Source organism: Eurytemora carolleeae, unplaced genomic scaffold (assembly GCF_000591075.1).
Source record: "Eurytemora carolleeae unplaced genomic scaffold, Eaff_2.0 scaffold2, whole genome shotgun sequence".
NCBI lineage: Eukaryota > Metazoa > Arthropoda > Copepoda > Calanoida > Temoridae > Eurytemora > Eurytemora carolleeae.
Genome location: NW_019396051.1, coordinates 810,331 through 830,732, shown reverse-complemented (window position 1 = coordinate 830,732; position 20,402 = coordinate 810,331). Strand labels below are relative to the sequence as shown.

The 20,402-nt window shown below is 34.1% G+C and overlaps 1 protein-coding gene across 2 annotated transcripts; it reads left to right on the top strand.

The window, feature by feature from the left end:
* Window positions 1-11,837: 11,837 nt before the first annotated feature.
* On the top strand, window positions 11,838-18,362 carry LOC111704633 (THO complex subunit 4). 2 transcript variants are annotated; one of them, XM_023476927.1, is made up of 6 exons: window positions 11,838-11,924; window positions 15,312-15,667; window positions 15,736-16,020; window positions 16,572-16,652; window positions 17,185-17,358; window positions 17,847-18,362. In XM_023476927.1, the coding sequence occupies exons 2-6, from the start codon at window positions 15,331-15,333 to the stop codon at window positions 18,260-18,262; spliced, it is 1,293 nt and encodes a 430-aa protein (XP_023332695.1). In that variant the 5' UTR covers window positions 11,838-11,924; window positions 15,312-15,330; the 3' UTR covers window positions 18,263-18,362. The 2 variants fall into 2 exon arrangements, with proteins under 2 accessions (XP_023332695.1, XP_023332703.1); XM_023476935.1 differs by lacking the exons at window positions 11,838-11,924; window positions 15,736-16,020.
* Window positions 18,363-20,402: the final 2,040 nt, after the last annotated feature.

Sequence of the window (20,402 nt, the reverse complement as noted above, 5' to 3'; positions counted from 1 at the left end):
CTCCCCCCTAAACATTTCTGGGGGGGGGCAAGAAAATGTGTATTATACTCAACCATGAAAAAACTACCTTACCAATTGAGGATATTTTGGGGGTAAATTTTTACATTTGGGGGCATTCTTTTCAGTTTGGGGCAAATTTGTGTGGGAAAAATTTTAAATCTATATTTCAGGGACAAATTTTGGTGGCAATTTTCAGTTAGGGGAAATTTTAAACCTTTGTTTTAGGGGCAAATTTTGTTTTGGGGGCTTTTATCGTGTTTGGCCAATTTGTGTATGGGAATTCTTAAGTATTTATTTTGAGGGCAAATATTTTTATATAAGGGCATTTTCAAAGTATATGAAGGCCCTTTTTTTGATCAAAGGGTTATTTTTTTTGTTGGGCGCAAGACTTCTTAATTATGGAGTAATTACCTTAAACATTTGGGGATAAAAAAAAATTTAATTTAGGTGCAAATTATGAATATTTGGTGGCATTCTTAAAAAGCGGGCTTTAAGTCTGGTGGGGCAATTTGAATAAGAATGTATGAGTGTAATTTAAAAAATCGAACTTTGGGGGCTTTTTTTAAGAAAGGGGGCAATATTAAAAAGAATTTGAGTTTATATTGAAAAATGTTATACTAAAATCTGAGTTTGCTTTAAGAGTTGGGGACATAAATGAGTGCTGGTTAAAAAATTACTCCGGGGGCCTATTATTTTTTCTTCTAAATTTCGAGAAAATTAGTTAAAGATGGCAACTATATGGACCCCTGTTAAGGACTTCTTGCCCCATCCCACCCTAAAGGAGGGGGCACTTTTTCTTAAGGGGGGGGGGCATGCCCTCCCTTAAGAAAAAGTGTTAGGGCCCCCCCTAGTTGCGTGTCCGAACAAATATACATCACTTTATGGATATTTTGTACAGCATATATCAGCAGGAAATGATGTGTGAGACAATTGATATAAAAAATAGATTCTTTACACAAACTGGAGCAAAATAACTACAAAACTGCAGGTTAAAAATATACAGTAAAGAAAAAAATTAAATTACGATGCGCATGAATTTTTCACCAATGTACCCATGTATATATAGAAAGAAAACAAGAATCAGGACGGTTGTATGTTATATGAGAATAAATCCTAATAAAACAGGATAATACTAGATTAGATATATCTGGTATTAAGAATGCAAAATACTGCATTTTTAATGACAAATTCGTATCTAAACCTAAAACCTTGCTTAATCAAGAAAGACCGGAAATACCTCTACTATTCCGGTCTTAACATCTAGTCCTTTTGGTCTTACTAGAGTAGTATATGATTTAAAAGGTATATCATAGATTCTTATAGATATTTAACAACCTGCGAGTTCCTCTATACATCTATAGAATAATAGTTTTTCTAAACCTTCTAGATCTATGTATTCTAGGTTACTAGTTCTTCTAAACCTTCTAGATCTATGTATTCTAGGTTACTAGTTCTTCTAAACCTTATAGATCTATGTATTCTAGGATACTAGTTCTTCTTAACCTCCTAGATCTATGTATTATAGGATACTAGTTCTTCTAAACCTCAGTGATCTTTGTATTCTAGGATACTAGTTCTTCTGAACCTCGTAGATCTATGTAGTTTAGGATACTAGTTCTTCTAAACCTTCTAAACCTATGTATTCTAGGATACTAGTTCTTCTAAACCTTCTAAACCTATGTATTCTAGGATACTAGTTCTTCTAAACCTCCTAGATCTATGTATTCTAGAATACTAGTTCTTCTAAACCTTTTATATTTATGCATTATAGGATACTAGTTCTTCTAAACCTTATAAACCTATGTATTCTAGGATACTAGTTCTTCTAAACTTCTAAATCTATGTATTCTAGGATTCTAGTTCTTCTAAACCTTCTAAATCTGTGGATTCTAGGATACTAGCTCTGCTAAACCTTCTAGATCCATGTATTCTAGGATACTAGTTCTGCTAAGCCTGCTAGATCTACGTATTCTAGGATACTAGTTCTTCTAAACCTTCTAAATCTATGTATTCTAGGATACTAGTTCTGCTAAACCTTCTAAATCTGTGTATTCTAAGATACTAATTCTGCTAAACCTTCTAAATCTGTGTATTCTAGGATAGTAGTTCTGCTAAACCTTCTAAATCTGTGTATTCTAGGATACTAGTTCTGCTAAACCTTCTAAATCTGTGTATTCTAGGAAACTAGTTCTGCTAAACCTTCTAAATCTGTGTATTCTAGGATACTGGTTCTTGTAAACCTTCTAAATCTTTGTATTTTAGGATACTAGTTCTTCTAAACCTTCTAAATCTATGTATTCTAGGAAACTAGTTCTTCTAAACCTTCTAAATCTATGTATTCTAGGATACTAGTTCTTCTAAACCTTCTAAATCTATGTATTCTAGGATACTAGTTCTTCTAAACCTTCTAAATCTATGTATTCTAGAATACTAGTTCTTCTAAACCTTTTAGATCTATGTATTATAGGATACTGTTCTTTTAAACCTTCTAAATTTGTGGATTATAGAATACTAGTTCTTCTAAACCTACTAAATCTATGTATTATAGGATACTGTTCTTTTAAACCTTCTAAATTTGTGGATTATAGAATACTAGTAACCTTCTAAATCTATGTATTTTAGGATACTAGTTCTTCTAAACCTACTAAATCTTTGTATTCTAGGATATTAGTTCATCCAAACATTCTAAGATCTTTGTATTCTAGGATACTAGCTCTGCTAAACCTTCTAGATCCATGTATTCTAGGATACTAGTTCTTCTAAACCTCCTAGATCTATGTATTTTAGAATGCTAGTTCTTCTTAGCCTTCTAGATCTATGGATTATAGAATACTAGTTTTGTTCTGCAACTTAAACTAGTTTCTTTATCGGCCAAGTAACTAAAAAAGCCATTAAAAGTCAATATTCAAGGCAGAAGACTAAATTTATCCTTGTAATCGTTCTCCTAAAGATCTATGTATTATACCAACTAGTTCTCTTAAAGATCTATGTATTATACCAAATATAATAGTTCTCCTAAAGATCTTTGTATTATACCAACTAGTTTTCCTAAAAATCTTTGTATTATACCAACTATAGTTCTCCTATACATAGGTATTATACCAACTATAGTTCTCCTAAAGATCTATGTATTATACCAACTAGTTTTCCTTAAGATCTATAAATTATATCAACTATAGTTCTCCTAAATATCTATATATTATTCCAACTATAGTTCTCCTAAATATCTATTATTATATTAACTATAATTCTCCTAAAGATCTTTGTATTATACCAACTATATTTCTCCTAAAGATCATTATACCAACTAGTTCTCATAAAGATCTATATATTATAGCAACTATAGTTCTCCTAAAAATCTTTGTATCATACCAACTAGTTTTCCGTAATATCTAGTATTATATTAACTATAATTCTCCTAAAGATCTATATATTATACCACCTATAGTTCTCCTAAATATCTATGTATTATACCAACTATAGTTCTCCTAAAGATCTATGTATTATACCAACTTTTCCTAAAGATCTATGTATTATGCCAATTATAGTTTTCCTAAATATCTATGCATTATACCAACTTTTCCTAAAAATCTATATATTATACCAACATATATAGTTCTCCTAAATATATATGTATTATACCATCTAGTTTTCCTAAAGATCTTTGTATAATATTAACTATAGTTCTCCTAAAGATCTATGAATTATACCGACTCTAGTTCTCCTAAAGATTATATTATAACATACCAACTAGTTCTCCTAAAGATTATATTATAACATACCAACTTGTTCTCTTAAAGATTATATTATAACATACCAACTTGTTCTCTTAAAGATTATATATTATAACATACCAACTAGTTCTCTTAAAGATTATATTATAACATACCAACTTGTTCTCTTAAAGATTATATATTATAACATACCAACTAGTTCTCCTAAAGATTATATTATAACATACCAACTTGTTCTCTTAAAGATTATATTATAACATACCAACTAGTTCTCTTAAAGATTATATATTTTAACATACCAACTTGTTCTCTTAAAGATTATATTATAACATACCAACTAGTTCTCCTAAAGATTATATTATAACATACCAACTAGTTCTCCTAAAGATTATATTATAACATACCAACTAGTTCTCTTAAAGATTATATATTATAACATACCAACTAGTTCTCCTAAAGATTAAATTACAACATACCAACTAGTTCTCCTAAAGATTTAAGGTTTAAGGACGAGACGGGAGAGTGATTGGGATGAGGATGAGGATGAGGATGAGGGTGTAGGACTGCAGTAGGATTTTAAGGAAAGAGGTGTAGGACAGGAGCGGGAATTGGAAGGATGAGGGTGTAGGACTGCAGTGGAATTTGAAAGAAAAAGAGGTGTAGGACGGGAGCGGGAATTGAAAAGATGAAGGTGTAGGACTGCAGTGGGATTTGAAGTAAAGAGGCGTAGGACAGGAGCGGGAATTGGAAGGATGAGGGTGTAGGACTGCAGTGGGATTTGGAGGAATGAGGTGTAGGACAGGAGCGGTAATTGGAAGGATGAGGGTGTAGGACTACAGTGGGATTTGGAGGAATGAGGTGTAGGACAGGAGCGGGAATTGGAAGGATGAGGGTGTAGGATTGCAGTGGGATTTGAAGAAATGAGGTATATGACGGGAGCGGGAATTGGAAGGATGAGGGTGTACGAAAGAAGCGGGATTAACAAGGTGAGGATTTAGGATTGAATTGGGATTGGGAACGCCGAGGGTTAATGACTGGTGAGTGGGTGGGAGGGATGAGGGTGAAAGACGGGATCAAGAGGGGAAAGAATGATGATTTAGGACGGGAGCGCGAGGGAGTATGGGAGGGAAGGATTGATATCAGTATCTGTGACAGGTTACATTCTGCAGACCCGGAGTAGGCATCATTAAGGCTGAGTAACGATCTTTCATCTAAACTTGAATTAGTAGATAGAGAAGATAGAACTCCTAGAACTCGGAGAAAAGAAGGAACGAGAGATAAGAGATAAGGAAATGAAACTGGAAATATATTTATCTGTTACATTACATACAGGAATTACTGAAATAAAATGCAAAATTTGACTTTTTAAAAACCTCCATTCCATATTTTACCATTTTACTAAGCCCGTTATGTTGGAGGAGGGTTGTGAGTTTTATCTATATAAATAGACCATTAGAACCTGGAATGGAATATAGAAGTATCTGGAAACGATGCCTGAGAAAGATATTATTAGAGAATATGGGAAAAGATTGGCAGGAAAAATAACTTACATCGATATACTATAATACACACAGGAGCAACACGATAGGGTATATATAACCCTTTACAGGGTGTACCAGGAACAAACTTTTAAAAAGTTTGCCGAAGGATTGTTGAATATTGAATATGTGGGGCACCCTGCAAGGTATTAAAAGTACTTTTTTTGTGAACATGGAGGACAAAGTGTAATTACTTTTTATAAACCTTTCGCCCAATCTGTTTTCAACCACATTTTAAAAAGCTCATTATATGATATGCTTAATCGTTTTTGATTCAACCTTTGTAATTTACAACTATCGGAACTTAGGTCCCGTACTTATTTAGACATCCTGTTTTGTTTCCGTTCAGGCTTGTGTCATAAAATGGTATTTTGCATTATCTAGAACTAGATATATATAGAAGAGATTAAGAAAGTTGAAGAAAGAAAAACAATGATATCGAAGGAGCCTCGTTATAACTTTGAATTGAAACTTGGTAGCTGGAAGGGATAAAGGGCAGCAGAACTTTAATCAGTGACAACACGAGTTTTCATGCAGTGTTAAAGTTATTATAAAAAGTAAAGGAATTGAGTCTTTGGCACTAACTCTGATTTTCTAATCCCTGCATCTTTGCAACCCAATGTCGCAGACCTTATAATATTCAAAGTGTAAATTCTGTTAGATCAAATCTTAGCTAAGTTTAAAATGTTAAAGGTTTGTTTCCAACATCAGGTTGAAAATTTATAAAAATTTATAAAAAATAACATTTTATATATTTTTAAAGATTATTTAGTTATTTTCTGTAAGTTTGAAACATCCCCCAATTTTTTTTATTCTGTAAGTCACAAACTGAGAACCTTATAGCGCGAATGTCGTCTTTACCAAACCTCATTAGAATTAAGAACTATTGAAGGTGCACCACTGTTTTTTAAGTCACAATACTAAAGAAGAAGGAAAAGAATCAATAATAAATATGGGAGAAATAAGTAAAAAATGTAAAATTTGAGGGGTAACATTTCGACTATAACTGGAATTGAAGTCTAGATGAAAAGGAATATGAAATGAAGAGGAATAACAAGGAATAGAAATATGCATAAAAGATAAAGATGGAGGTTAAGCAGAAATAAAGACGGAAGTTAAACAGAAATAAAGATGAAAGTTAAACAGAAATAAATATTAAAGTTAAACAGAAAAAAAGATGAAAGTAAAACAGAAAAAAAGATGAAAGTAAAACAGGAATAAAGATGGAAGTAAGCAGAAATAAAGACGGAAGTTAAACAGAAATAAAGATGGAAGTTAAACAGAAATAAAGATGAAAGTTAAACAGAAATAAATATTAAAGTTAAACAGAAAAAAAGATGAAAGTAAAACAGAAAAAAAGATGAAAGTAAAACAGGAATAAAGATGGAAGTAAACAGAAATAAAGATGGAAGTTAAAAAGAAATAAAGATGAAATTTAAACAGAAATAAAGATGAAAGTTAAACAGAAATAAAGATGAAAGTTAAACAGAAATAAAGATGGAAGTAAAACAGGAATAGAGAAGGAAGTGAAGGATGAATAAAATAGAAGAAAATATTACAAATTTATAAAGAAACAAGAATTATTGTTTGAAAAACAAAATTAAAGATAGACGTGAAATATTGGAAGTATTTAAAGATGGAAGAGAAACAAGGATACGGATGAGAGAGAATGAATTACAACGAAAAAAGGTTTTACGGATAAACATGAAGGAGAACAGAACAAGAAAGATTAGGATGGTTAAAGGTATTTATACAGTTATTAGGATATGGGATAGGAGAAAGTTATATCAGGATATCACGGTGTTATCATTTAAAGGGACTTTCTTGTAATTTCAGGTGACTCACCAGATAAAGATGGGCATTCCCGAGTTACAATGGTATCATTTAAACTTTTTTCTGATCATTAATTTGGAAGATATCGTCATTTTTCTAGCTTAAAAAGTGTTTTATTCTCAGAATTTACTTCATTGTTTCTCTACCAAAAAAGTAACATTAAATAAGAATCCGCAATTGAAAATAATCAAACTGGGGAAAGAAAAACAGTGATAACTCCATCCTTTTTGCGGAGGCAAAACTGTAAAGGGTAGAGTTGTGTATCGGACCATGCCCCACTTTTTTAATTGAATTTTCGTTTCCCCTTGAAATGATAAAGGGTTAACTAAAAAGGAATTAGACTATAGAGACGAATGTTTGAAATTTATTTCCTACATTTTATGGTTCACTGCAGCTGTAAACCCTTTTCCTTCTTTCGAATATAATTGAATACACCCCAGACAAGATTATATTTGAGAAAAACAAGATCAACCTTTTTTGTGTTTGTGTTTCAACAAGTTTAAGGTCGTCAGTGAAGTTGCACTCTCTGTGGGTAACCCTGTAACTCGAGGTTACTGGAAATATGAGACAGGGACGGAGAGAGATATCAGGAGAGATAAAGGTCAAACAGAAATATGTAGATCTAAGATCAAGATTTAATGGAAAATCATGTCTCCCCTCTCTTCTCCTGCAAGAAGCCGTGAAGCATAATGAGCAAAGGGATGGGAGAGGGGGCCATGATTAATGTTCAAATAACAAAACAAATAACCTTTTCTTTAGAATGGAAAAATTAAATATTGTTTAAACTTTCTCCACAAAAGATAAAGGGTGCCTTAAGTATGCATAATTCTCAATGCACTGCAGACTTAATTAAATCCAATATTTCCCCAAAAGTATAAAAACGTTTACGCCATCAGGTTGAACAGATTTAGGAACTAGACTAACAGAGATTGTGGCATTGTTCAGTTCCTTTGCAAAGAATTGTTTTATTTAATGCATAAAGCAGGAAAGAGGTTATATAAAAAAATTCAAAAAAATCGAAGATATCCCTTTTTTTAGTATTTGAACTACGGACTTAAAATTAAATATTTGATAAAGTCTTGAAAAATGTATTTAGCAACATTTGTCCAATGTTAATAAATTTAAGAATTAGTTTTTGTTCAACAGTTGTCCACACTCCCACTCTTACAATCTATATTAGACAAAATTAGCCAAATTAACCATGAACGTTCAAGAAATATAACTTTGCAAAAGAAAAAATATTTTGCGCCCACCTCTGTGTGAGATGTTTCTCATTAAAGTTAGTTGAGTTGAAACTTTTCTATTATAAAATTTGTTGTTTATCTTTCAAAGATAATAAGTTTTGAGAGGCTTTTTACAATTATTTCAATTTTCGAATTTATAAACGTTGTAATTTTTACTAGACATATATAATTTAAAAGCATACATTAGAATACGATGAACTTCCATTTTTACCATGAAAAGGAATTGAGTATTACCACAAAATAAAATCTTCTCTTAAAACTTCGTCCAAAACTGTATCAATCCAGGTACAACTCGTCAGCTATAAATGTCAACCGGGACACGAACTCTTAAGCAATCAATACCAAACCAATGGGCACAATCTTATCGGCTCTGAATGTCGCACAGGGACACAAGTGTATCTATCAAACAAGCTTTAATCGATCAATGCCAAACTAATGGGCACAATCTTATCAGCTCTAAATGTTGCACAGGGAGACAAGCTTAGCTATCAAGCTCTTAAGCAATCAATGCCAAACCAATGGGCACAATCTTATCAGCTCTAAATGACGCACAGGGACACAAGCGTAGCTATCAAACAAGCTCTTAAGCAATCAATGCCAAACCAATGGGCACAATCTTATCGGCTCTGAATGTCGCACAAGGACACAAGGGTAGCTATAAAATAAGCTCTTAAGCGATCAATTCCAAACCAATGGGCATAATCTTATTGGCTCTGAATGTCACACAGGGACACAAGAGTAGCTTTCAAATAAGCTCTTAAGCGATCAATGCCAAACCAATGGGCACCATTTTATCGGCTCTGAATGTCGCACAAGGACACAAGAGTAGCTTTCAAATAAGCTCTTAAGCGATCAATGCAAAACCAATGGGTATGATCTCATCGGCTCTTAATATCACAGAGACACAAACATAGCTGTTCAAACAAGCTCTTAATCAATCAATACCAAATCTCTTGGCACGATCTGAGTTCGTAGGTTTCAACGATGACTAAATTACTTCTATTGCCGTAATCAAAGCGGAGTCTGCACCAAAAAATTTATTTTAGATGTCTATGTTTTAATCGTCGTAAAGTTTTATGTCAATATATATATATATACAGCCTATAGTTTAAGTGTATTGTACGTATTTATAAGATTAGTCCGGATAGATATAAGCTTAGCTAAGCCAATCACTGATGTAGTTATAAGTTAATTACAATACAGGTTTACAGACGTAGCTAGGCTAGGCTAATCGCATTACAAGTTTTGCGTAGCTTATGATTAGTACATTTAGATTTACAGACAATGTACAACGTAATATGACTAGGGTATGTTCAGGTTAACAAATATGGGGATTGTTGTATTTACACTAATCCCTTTGATATTTCAAACTTAGATTATTTGATCTAACAGAATTGATGGTTTGAAATATCAAATGTCGACAACATTTGGTTGCAAAGATATAGAGGTCTTAAGAACTATAGCCAAACTGGGCAAGTATTAGCTCCCCCCCCCATAGATAATATTTTTTAAAGCTTTTTCTATTGTGTCTGTATAGTTCCTGTATTCATATCCAGATCTCATATGTGTAATTCAATCTAGTAGAACTCTCACTGTAACAGATCCAGGCTTAATTTCCAAAAGACGTTGCATCAATTTTCAAAATTGGGTTGCAACGCACTGGCCCTTGATTTTATCCTAATAACTTTTATGTACTTTTTGTAACCCAAGAAATGTACATTTTTGTACTATTAAGTACTTCTTTCTAGATTTAGTTTTGACAAGAAATTTGCAAAAATTCTCCCAAATTTTTAATTGAAAGCTTGAAACTTTTTGATCACGGTGCTATCTATAATGTAAAGTCTTATGTTGTCATTCATTCCTATCAAAAAAGGCCCGCTGTTTATAGTCATAAGAAGAGGTGCCATAGTCTCTTTTAGTCTCATCATAGTCCCTTGCAGTGGGATCTTTTACACCTTGCCTTTTACCATCATTAGCTGTATGCTATCTCTTTTATAGGTCAGTGTTGTAATAATTAATTCTAAGTTATATGTCCTCTTCATTGTTTTGAAGCAAAGTGGCAATCTTAATCCTTGTTATTCTTTTTAGAACTCTTTGGTTTCTGAGTTTTTTTTAGACAGCTTTGACTTTAAAGTGTCACAATTCCTTTGTGTTTATACTTCCTCAACTTACCAAGGAGTCACGCGCATGCGGTGTAGAACAGACTCTCTCTCTCTATCTTGTAATTCTTCGCGGAATGCGCGTAACTCCTTTGGGCGTCTGCCTCAGGGTTATTGCGAACAAAAACCCCCTAAATCTTGAAAAAACGACATCTATCTGTGTTGTTATTAATCTATGATTGTAGCCTTCTCGCTGTTCCAAAACTGAGAAATGTTTACCAAGCCCCCATCATATCTTTTTACATAGAACTGTAGCACATCAAAAGAAGATTTAAATTAACTCAACTTATATTTCCTAAATTCTCTACACAAAACGTTTGCACGTTCAAAGGAAAAAGAAGTTCGAATTAAAACAGAAAAATAAATTTAAATTTACTTTTTACTTGTCTTCAAAATTTGTGTAAATCGTATTAGTGCATTATAATAGCTTGTCAAGCAATTTTATTTACAAAACCTTAATTATATAAGTTATGAAAAAAAATAATTTAATTTCACTTAGGTTTAAAATATTTCTCGAAATGAATTTTTTTTTCACATAGATAAAATAGTAAGGATAAAAGATTGGTTGTAAAATGGCTTTACAAATAGGTGTGCAATGTGTAAGGTAGAAATCATTTATACTTAAAGGAGTTGAGTTTTTGCCACAATCTCTGATTTTCTAATCTCTATATCTTTGTGACCCAATGTCGTAGACCTTAGATATTTCAAACTATTAATACGTATAGATAAAATAATCTAAGTTTGAAATATCAAAGGTTTGCACCATCAGATTCCAAAGATATTGGAATCAGAAGATTTTAATTTGTGGCAAAAACTCAATTCCTTTATATTTATATTAAACAAACCCCCATATATTGTTAAATCTTTATTTGCTTGTCTGTATGTTAATAGCTGTTTGTCTATATATAAAATAAAGCTCTTCGCTCATACATATATGAGCGTGTATTGTAACTAAGGTATAGTAAAATCACGGCTGGACCAAATGGGCTGTCATTTTTCTAGGGAAGCCTTGAGTACCCCGGGGGTACCATACGCTAAAAAATTCCAAATCATATTTTTTAAATTCACAGGCAACGCTGCAGACTTCAGCTAGATATATCTAAAAAACGTTAAAACCAATCATTGTGTTGCAACTCACATGAGACATGTACCTGCAGGGAAGGTATCGAGCTATAGTCAAAACTAAAATATTCTGTCTGGGGAAAATGTCGATTTTTCTAAAAAAATCCACCAATGTTAACTGAAAAACCCACCAATTTTAACTAAAAAATCCGCGAAATTTCCAGTTTTACTTGAACCAAGAAAAATCGTGCAGCTTAAAATCAATAATTCACAAATACATTTTTAAAAACAAAAATTAGAAAAAAATAAAAATTAAATCTGGCCTTCCACAGACAATGAACACACGTCATAAAGGTAATTTTAATGGGGCCGGGGGGGGGGGGATCTTTCACTTTCCATGGCTTTCCTTGGATTGTTGGAAGAAAGTCCGTTGAAAAACTTTATGAGATTGGACATCGTTCTATTTACATCACACAAGATTTATTTGAGAAAGTGTCAGTGACACAAGTTCTCAAGTAATTTGTTGAAAAAGAAATAAAGAAGAGGACATTTACATGCAGGGCCGTAACTGGGCGTTTTTACAGGGGGGGGGGGGGCTTAAAGGGAGTGACCGGCAATGTACGGTAGTTGAACTCAGAATGTGGTATTGTGGAGAAATGTTTATAGGATTCATTTGAGACATTTAAAACGTTTTAATCATGTATAATTACTAAGTTTGAAATTATTAAACAGTGACGACAAAAATGTATAAAAAAATTTTCTACAGTAAACTAATTAGATGTTTAAGAACAAATTTCTCAGTTGAAATTTTCTCTAATCAATTATTTCTTTTTCAACGTTATATTGAATTTCTTATACTTTATAAATTTGTTCGCAGATTTCTTCAAATTCTTCAAATGTCGTCTTTTCAATAAAAATTACCAGGAAATCTACAGAAAATATTTGTGAACAATGAAACAATACAGAAACTAACAACTGAATAAGATTACTTTTTTTCAATGATAATAGTTAATTTTTATTTTTTCAACCTGTTCCTAAACAATTAATTAGTTTACTATAGAATTTTCACTTCATTTTTCGTCGTCGTTCTTGAATATTTTTTTTGAAAATCGATTCTCAAATCATCCCTCAAAAATGGACAACTTATGAGGATTTTAAAGATTGAATTTTCAGTTCAACTACCATAGCCGGTCACTCCCTTAAGGCGGGAATGGCCCGTAAAATGTACCAAATGTAGTTTATCAAACTAACAATTGTATTTTTGTTTTTTGGCAAAAATAATTTTTTCACTTTTTAATAGCATGGTTTGAATTTGATTAAAGTTAGTTATAAGAAATGTTAATAATTTAGATTATTGCAAGTCAAGCTTAGATTTCATGACATTTATATAATAGAAAGAAAATTTTTCCGCATTTTAGTTTGAATTTGATGCTATCCAGGGGCGTACGAGAGCATTTGTGTAGGGGGGGGGGAGCACATGTGCCCCCCTAAAAACACCTTTTCTCCCCTAAAAACACCTTTTCTGGAAAAATATTGATACCTTTTTTAACTATGTAAACTATTCGATCATATACACACTTCCATTTAACAAGTGTTAATAAATTATTTTTTTAAATTTTATTAATTGCTGCAGACTCATCTTATTCAGACACTTCTTCTTAAATCTGTGGTGTTAAGCTTCAATGGATGAAAAATAGAGATGAAAACGTTTCTTAAAAAATATCTACATTTTCATAGAAACGATAAATATTGTATAATTTTTCAGTAAAACTTGAATTTGTTGAAACTTTAGATTCCACATTAGAATCTTTGTTACCTATGTGTTCCCTGCATATATTTGAAAAATACAGGGTGTCCCTGCACATGCCCGTAGCCAGGATATTACTAGGGGGGGGGTGCAAAAAGGCACGCGTTCGCTGAACATTTTTTTTTTTTAAATTATTTGCTTGGTTTGTTTTTACAGTAGTATATTGTTTCTTTTTTATTTTATGCACACTATAAAGGCTAACCTTTTAACAAGTGTCTTTAAGCTTTTAAGGGTTACATTTTAGTGTTGAAACCATGGATATGTTGAAACTTTTCAGTTTACATATAAAATATACATAAAAAATAAATTAATGGTAACTTGAGGGGGAAAAAATCATTATTTAAAATCAATGCTTCCTGTCCCTCGGCAGCATTATGATAATATGAAGATGAATAAAAATAATACCAATTTCTAATATTTTGTTTATAAGAGTTTATTTATTGACATTGAGACATTCTTAGTGAATAGATTATATTTTGGTTTGGGAAAGGAATCAAACTTTTACTCGGGCTATTTAATTGATAACTAGATTTTAGTGCAAATTCGTCATTGCACCCCCCTTTCAGAAGAAAGGGGTGCACCTCTGTCCCCCCTGGCTACGGGCCTGGCAGTACATAGAGTTAATGGACGACTTTAAGATCGTCACAGATCTTTCAAAGAATTTGCAGAAGATGCATAAAGAATTATTTTAGTATCGATCTTCAAGATCTTCAAGTCCTTCAAGTCCTTCAAGTCCTTCAATTCCTTCAAGTCCTTCAAGTCCTTCAAGTCGTGTCTCTCAACTGTGGAGTTTCGTTTGCTTCATTACTCCGTTGTTTCAAGTTTGCATAAAAACAACGGATTTTAGGAGTTGATTAAAAGATCTTTCCATGGGTTTTCATGGGGTAGGGAACTTTGAAAAAGTTTGTTGTACATTTTTTTTTTACCATTTCCGGTTTTCAAAAAAAGTTTAAAATGGAAACAAACCCAAAAATGAGGAAACGGACCCAAAAAACGCTAGGAAACCGATCAACAAACTGAGAATTTATAAAACCTTTTTTTTAAACCTGGAGACGGACCCCCAAAAAAAGAGAAAACGGACCCAAAACCAAGGGTGTCTGTAAATACAGGGTGTCCCACGAAACATGACATTTAAAAAATCGTTTTTTTAGTTAAAACATCCTTTTGCTTCATTATCTTTTAATTTTAAATCAATTTTAATATAACATGACTCCCATATAATATTTTATATTGATCTTTGGTACCAAACAACTCAACAAATTATGGAAAAAGACATTCTAAACTATTCATTTAAAATTCGGTGATGGTGATGGACCAAACCTCTGTAGAGTAAAAAAGTAGATGTTATTTCCACATTTATTGAACTATTCACCAACTGTCATGTTTTGTGGGACACCCTGTAATTTAGGGATTTTTTAGTTGACGATGAGTCAGGTAGGTACAGTCCTACCACGGTGTATATGGGTGGAGGGGGGGAGGACAAACGTATTTTAATTTGTAGATTTAAAAAAAATATATTAATTTTCTTTTGAATCTTTCCAGATGATTCACATATATTTTAAAAATATTTTTATTTTATTTTCAATTTAACACTTTTAATTTACATGGCTGTACGGGACACTTCCTTCCCGCCACGGTAGCAGTTGCACTTCGCTTGGCTAGCGACGCCATTTTGTATCTGGGATATTACACACAGTACACACACACATACACACACGCAGTCACACATTTACATTTTACACGCCGGGGCTGGTCGTATATCTTTAAATTCTTCAATAAGTAGAGTTTGGACGGTAAAATTTGTTGCCTGTTTATGATCAAATCTGTTTTTTTAGTTTTACTTATTTACAATTAAAGCTTTCGTGTAGCATGACGTAATTATTCAGTTTATTGGATTATTTTCACCATGCAGTGTTCATTAAAATCATTCCCAGTTTCAGAAAAGTACTCAAGATGACGGATCGTATTGATATGAGTTTGGATGAAATCATCAAGACCAACCGCAGTGCACGTGGTGGAAGCAGGGGTAGAGGTGGCCGTGGAGGTAGGGGAGGACGGGGTAGAGGTGGTGGTGGAGGAGGAGGACGTGTTGAGGCCAGAGGTAGATCTAGAAGTCGGAGCCGTGCTCCCTCAGCTGGACCTGTTCAGAACGGAAGAAGCCGCAGCCGAAGCAGAGTTCGTGGAGCTACTGGAGCCCCAAGGAGAGGAGCAGGGCGAGGTGGGGGCCGGGGTGGAGCAGGTAGAGGAGGAGGAGTTATGAGGCGAGGGCGAAGCAGGAGCAGATCTGTTGGTAAGTTTCTATTTATTTAAAATCTGGTTTAGAAGGATGAAACACTAGTAAAGGATTTATTTTACTAGTCAGTGAGATGAACCAGTTGATCTCCAGACACATGAATTTAAGAAGCTCTAGCAGAGCTAGGAGTTCAAGTAGACCTAGAGCTAGATCCTCTAGTGGAACCTGGGGTGGAGAAGGTTTCTTGGACCGGGGTAGAAGTGTAAGCCGGGGCAGGGCGGAGAACAGGGGTCGAAGCATGAGTCGTGGACGGGAACCATCTCAGGGTCGTAGTGCTAGCAGGGGAAGGAGGGGAAGAGGTGCAGGTGCTGGTGGCAGAGGAGGAATGATGAGAAGTCGCAGTAAATCTGGTAGGAATGGAGTCTGGTGTTTTCAGTTTTTCACATAGCTTTAGCTAACCTAGTTTTATGCTATGCCTGTTACTAAACACGCTCTAACCCACTCAATTTTCATAGGTTTCGGATGAGTGACTCCAACTAGTGCACGCTTTTATTCAAATAGTTTTTCTGTGCCAGAATAATTGGCTTATAGTGTTTCATCCATGTAAATTTTCAGAATTTTTTGTTTTTGTGTGAACCCATAACATATAAATATATAACATAATAACTTTCTTGATTTCGTGTGAATTAATATTATGTTAACAGTCCTAGAATTAAAGGATAAAAAGGATTAACATTTAGTTTGTAAACGTGTCTGTCTGTAACCTTGATTAAATCACGTTTTTAGTTTGAAGAAATTGGTATTTTTTACAGTAATATCTTTACGTCTGAAAGCCATTTGAAGAAAAGCGATTTTTTTCTTTCAAGTTTCTCGAAATTCTAGGACGTTAATAAAGATAATTGATAAAGTATTCATTAATTATTAACTCTTCACAAATATGTATGACACTTATTTTATTTAGTGAGACGAGACGGTCCCAGGAACATGACAGATCCCTGGCAGCACGATAGGTTCACCGGCAGGCCAGCACTTACCACTGGAGGTCAGTATTTACCTGACCTGGGAGGGGGGGGGGGGGTAGCTCCCTTGTTCCGGCTACGAGCTAAATTAATGCAAGGTCGGACTTTGATGTGTGTCAAAATGAAAAACTCTGAGTTAAATATATACTTCCTCGTTTGTATTTTTCTCCAAACATGATTTTTTTTCGCTGAAAACTAAAAAGATTATTTGTAACAAGTTTTTTTATCAAAAAAGTTTTTTTTATTTCATATTTATTGTTTATTTTTACTCAGACAAGAAGTGAAATTCGTAAATGAACACCCTACCTCCTTCACATTTTTAACACTTTGTGAAAAAACTTTTTTGTCCTGTGGAAAGCACAAACACATTTCAATTAGGTGCTTGTGTGTTTGAAGGGAGTGGGGTGTCCTAGATATGATTTATTTTATTTAAACCCTAAATAAACTAGTTAACACCGGAAATAAATTCAGCTAATTTTAACTGCCACCTGTAGACTCGGATAATTATAAAATTCTGATATTAATAAAAATTCATATTTCTTATTTTTTCCACAGGACCTGGTAAACTGATGGTGTCCAACCTAGATTTCGGAGTTACAGATACAGATATTCACGAGCTTTTCAGTGAGTTCGGCCGTCTCAAGTCTACAGCTGTACACTACGATATTTCCGGCCGATCTCTGGGTACAGCCGATGTTATCTATGAACGTAGAACTGACGCCATCAAGGGTATGTGTTTAAATCTATTTATTACTCTAATTATTCTAGAAAAATCATTCCCCCTCGCTCCCTCTTTGAAAATATATTTTCCCCCACAGATGTTAAGTATTTTTTAAAAGCTTATTTCGCTGTATTGTTTTCAGGGAAAAATAGAAAATTTTTTGGGGTAAGTATAAAAAATGATTATTTTTCTTTTCACCCCCCCCCCCCCCTTTGAACATTAAAATTATCCCCCCCTGCACTGAGGAAGGGGGGGGGGGGCAATTCTTGGAAATATTTATCCCAGTATTACTCTGTATTAAATGCCTTTTTAATAATTTATTCTACTTTGATCCGTGAACAGATTTTCAAGGCCATCTCATTAAAAACATTGATATATGAATACATTTTACATTTTCAAAAATAAACGTTATATTACTTCTAAATATGTCTGCCTTAAAATGCTTTTATTAGAATATTTTTAAGCTTTTGGTTTTATAATTTTATGTTTTATTTAGCTCTGAAGCAGTACGACGGAGTTCCTTTAGACGGAAGACCGATGAAGATAGAGATGGCCTCCGACGCAAACTCCCTGAGACAACAGCCCATGGCTCGGCCCAGATCTGCCAGCGTAAGCAGAAACCGAGCCAACGGCGGACGAGTCATGAAGCGCGGCGGAAGTATGAATCGCAGTGGTGGAATGGTTAAGCGAGGAGGAGCTCAAGGACGCGGCCGAACCGGCGGAAGAGGAGGACGCGGAGGTGCAAGAGGAGCAGGACGGATCCGAGGAGGAGTTGGTGGCGCTAAAGGAAATGTGCGGAATGGACCTAAGCGGGGTGGACGTGGTGGAGCTAGAGGAGGGAAGAAACCAGCTCCAGTAGACAGGGAACAGCTAGATAAAGAACTTGACAGTTTCATGAAACAAGAGCGCTGATCCTGATCAATCTAAGAATATATCTGAAAAAATTATTACCATGTTTGATGATGTACATACCGCAGATGAGTGTTTTCGTAATAAAATTTGTTGAAGAGAATTCTTTGTTGTATCCTGAAGATGAAAGAAGTTCATCGACCTTCTTGAAATATATCGAGACCATAGTCTGCTACCAGGAGGTTGCCGGACAGCCTGATACTCAGATCTATTCTTTGGATCAGACCTTGTGGTCAATATTTCCCCCGGTTCAAGTTAAATATTCATTATGATCATATTTAGTACATTGACGGATAAGAAATCGTTAACTCTCTTGACTCCAGAAGAACACGCAGTCACCTAAAAACAGCTTCCTATTCCGAACCATCATAATCCTCCGTTGCCCCTTCACATATTCTCCCGCCAAAATCCCCCTCTCCCGTAAACCCTCTTTTCCTAAACCGTCAATTGTACTAAGGTCATTTTTTATGTTTAGTTCTGGTTTGGCCAGATATTTTTGCAAGGCTCTAAGTCTTCAATATAGGCTCCAAGTCTCCTTATGACAACCAGCCTTCATTATAGCTATGTGCCTTCTATAGGGTTGGCTTTATTATGGCTACACGCCGTTATTATGGCTTTAATCTATGCCGCTTATCACATCGATGTACGATATTTCTGTCGATCAAAGGTTGATAATGACAAACTGATGGACAGGGGGTCTACCATCTTAGACATCTTTTTGTCTCTTCATATAAAATAGCAGATCCTGAAAATGTTTATCACTGTTGCAAAGTTCAGTTCTATAACTTAACGGAAGAAACCTATACTTCCTTCAGTTGAATATAAATCAGTACTTCCATTTATACTTCTCCTTAAGCTTGAAGCTAGCAATGAAGACTAGCGGAAAACTGAACTGGAAGCTCAGATTGTTACAAGCTATTCCAGTCTAAACCAAAAATCAAGAAAGTGTGTATTTTTCTTGATACTTACTCTTTCGTACCTGTGATATTAGTTGTTGAAAAGTAGAAAAGCTTTCGTGGACATAAAGACCTGTTTAAAAACTGGACTCAAATCTACTAAAACATGTGTGGACAATTTACACTCAAATATGAAACCTGTAGAAAATCAAACCTCTCAAACCCTGTTCAGATTCAAGATTTACATGTATGTTGAGACAGAGCACTATTAAAAAGATATCAGCTTTTAAACGAGGCTCGACTAGTCGACAGTCGACACCGTACAGACGTACAGAAACACAATCATCTTGACAAACATAGAAACCTGATCAAACTGGAAAATCATTGTTGTGGATATGACGTACAACACAAGTTAGAGTAAACTAAACCTGAAATCTAAATGGAGTGAATAAATCTGCAGGGACACTGTTTAACAAGTTATACTGTGGACATGAAACAATTTGGTTTGGAACTTGTGTGAACACGGTTTTTTGCTTTTTAATTGTGTGCAGCTAGTTGTGCATTCTGTGAGACAAAGAAAGAGAAGAAAAGATAAGAATAGAAAATAGCTAACTGTACGTATTGTTAAAGCCTGGATCAAGATTTAGAAAACTGAAGTTCTGGCTTTGTCAGAGTTCGAGTTCATAAAAATCAAGGAAAATCCACACTCATTTATTCAACCTGGATAAAGATAGAAAACTTGATTAAGCTTAGTCGTGTGTTCATAAGAACTGACAGTTTACTTTTATGGATCATGTAAATAATGTATATAACTTCAAGTTCAAGCTTAGTCTGATAGTTCCTTACAAACCGAACTGTTAACATTGCTAGAAGCTGGATCAAGAAAGAAAACTTGTTCAAGTTTAGTCTGAGCCACTTTGTTCATAAAATTGAGTAGACTAAATTGTTCACATTTCTGGAATCTGGATCAAGAAGCATGTTATTTAAACTAGTTCAAGCTTAATCTGGGCCCTTATATCATAAAATAAAAAATACCAATTTATTCCTCTTTGGAGTCTGGATCAAGGATTAAGCTGTAACAATTGTTCTAGTTTAGTCTGAGCCCTTTGTTCATAAAATTACGAAGACTAAATTGTTCATTTCTGGAATCTGGATCAAGAAAGAATACTTGTTCAAGCTTTGGCTGAGCCTTTTGTTCGTTAAACAGAGAAAACTTAAGTTTTTACATTAGAATCTTTATCAAGGAT

Coding starts and splice junctions, on each gene's coding strand:
- LOC111704633 (XM_023476927.1), top strand. CDS start 15,331: ATGACGGATCGTATTGATATGAGTTTGGATGAAATCATCAAGACCAAC. Junction 16,021..16,571: donor GAGAAGTCGCAGTAAATCTG/GTAGGAATGGAG, acceptor TATTTTATTTAG/TGAGACGAGACGGTCCCAGG. Junction 17,359..17,846: donor TAGAACTGACGCCATCAAGG/GTATGTGTTTAA, acceptor TGTTTTATTTAG/CTCTGAAGCAGTACGACGGA.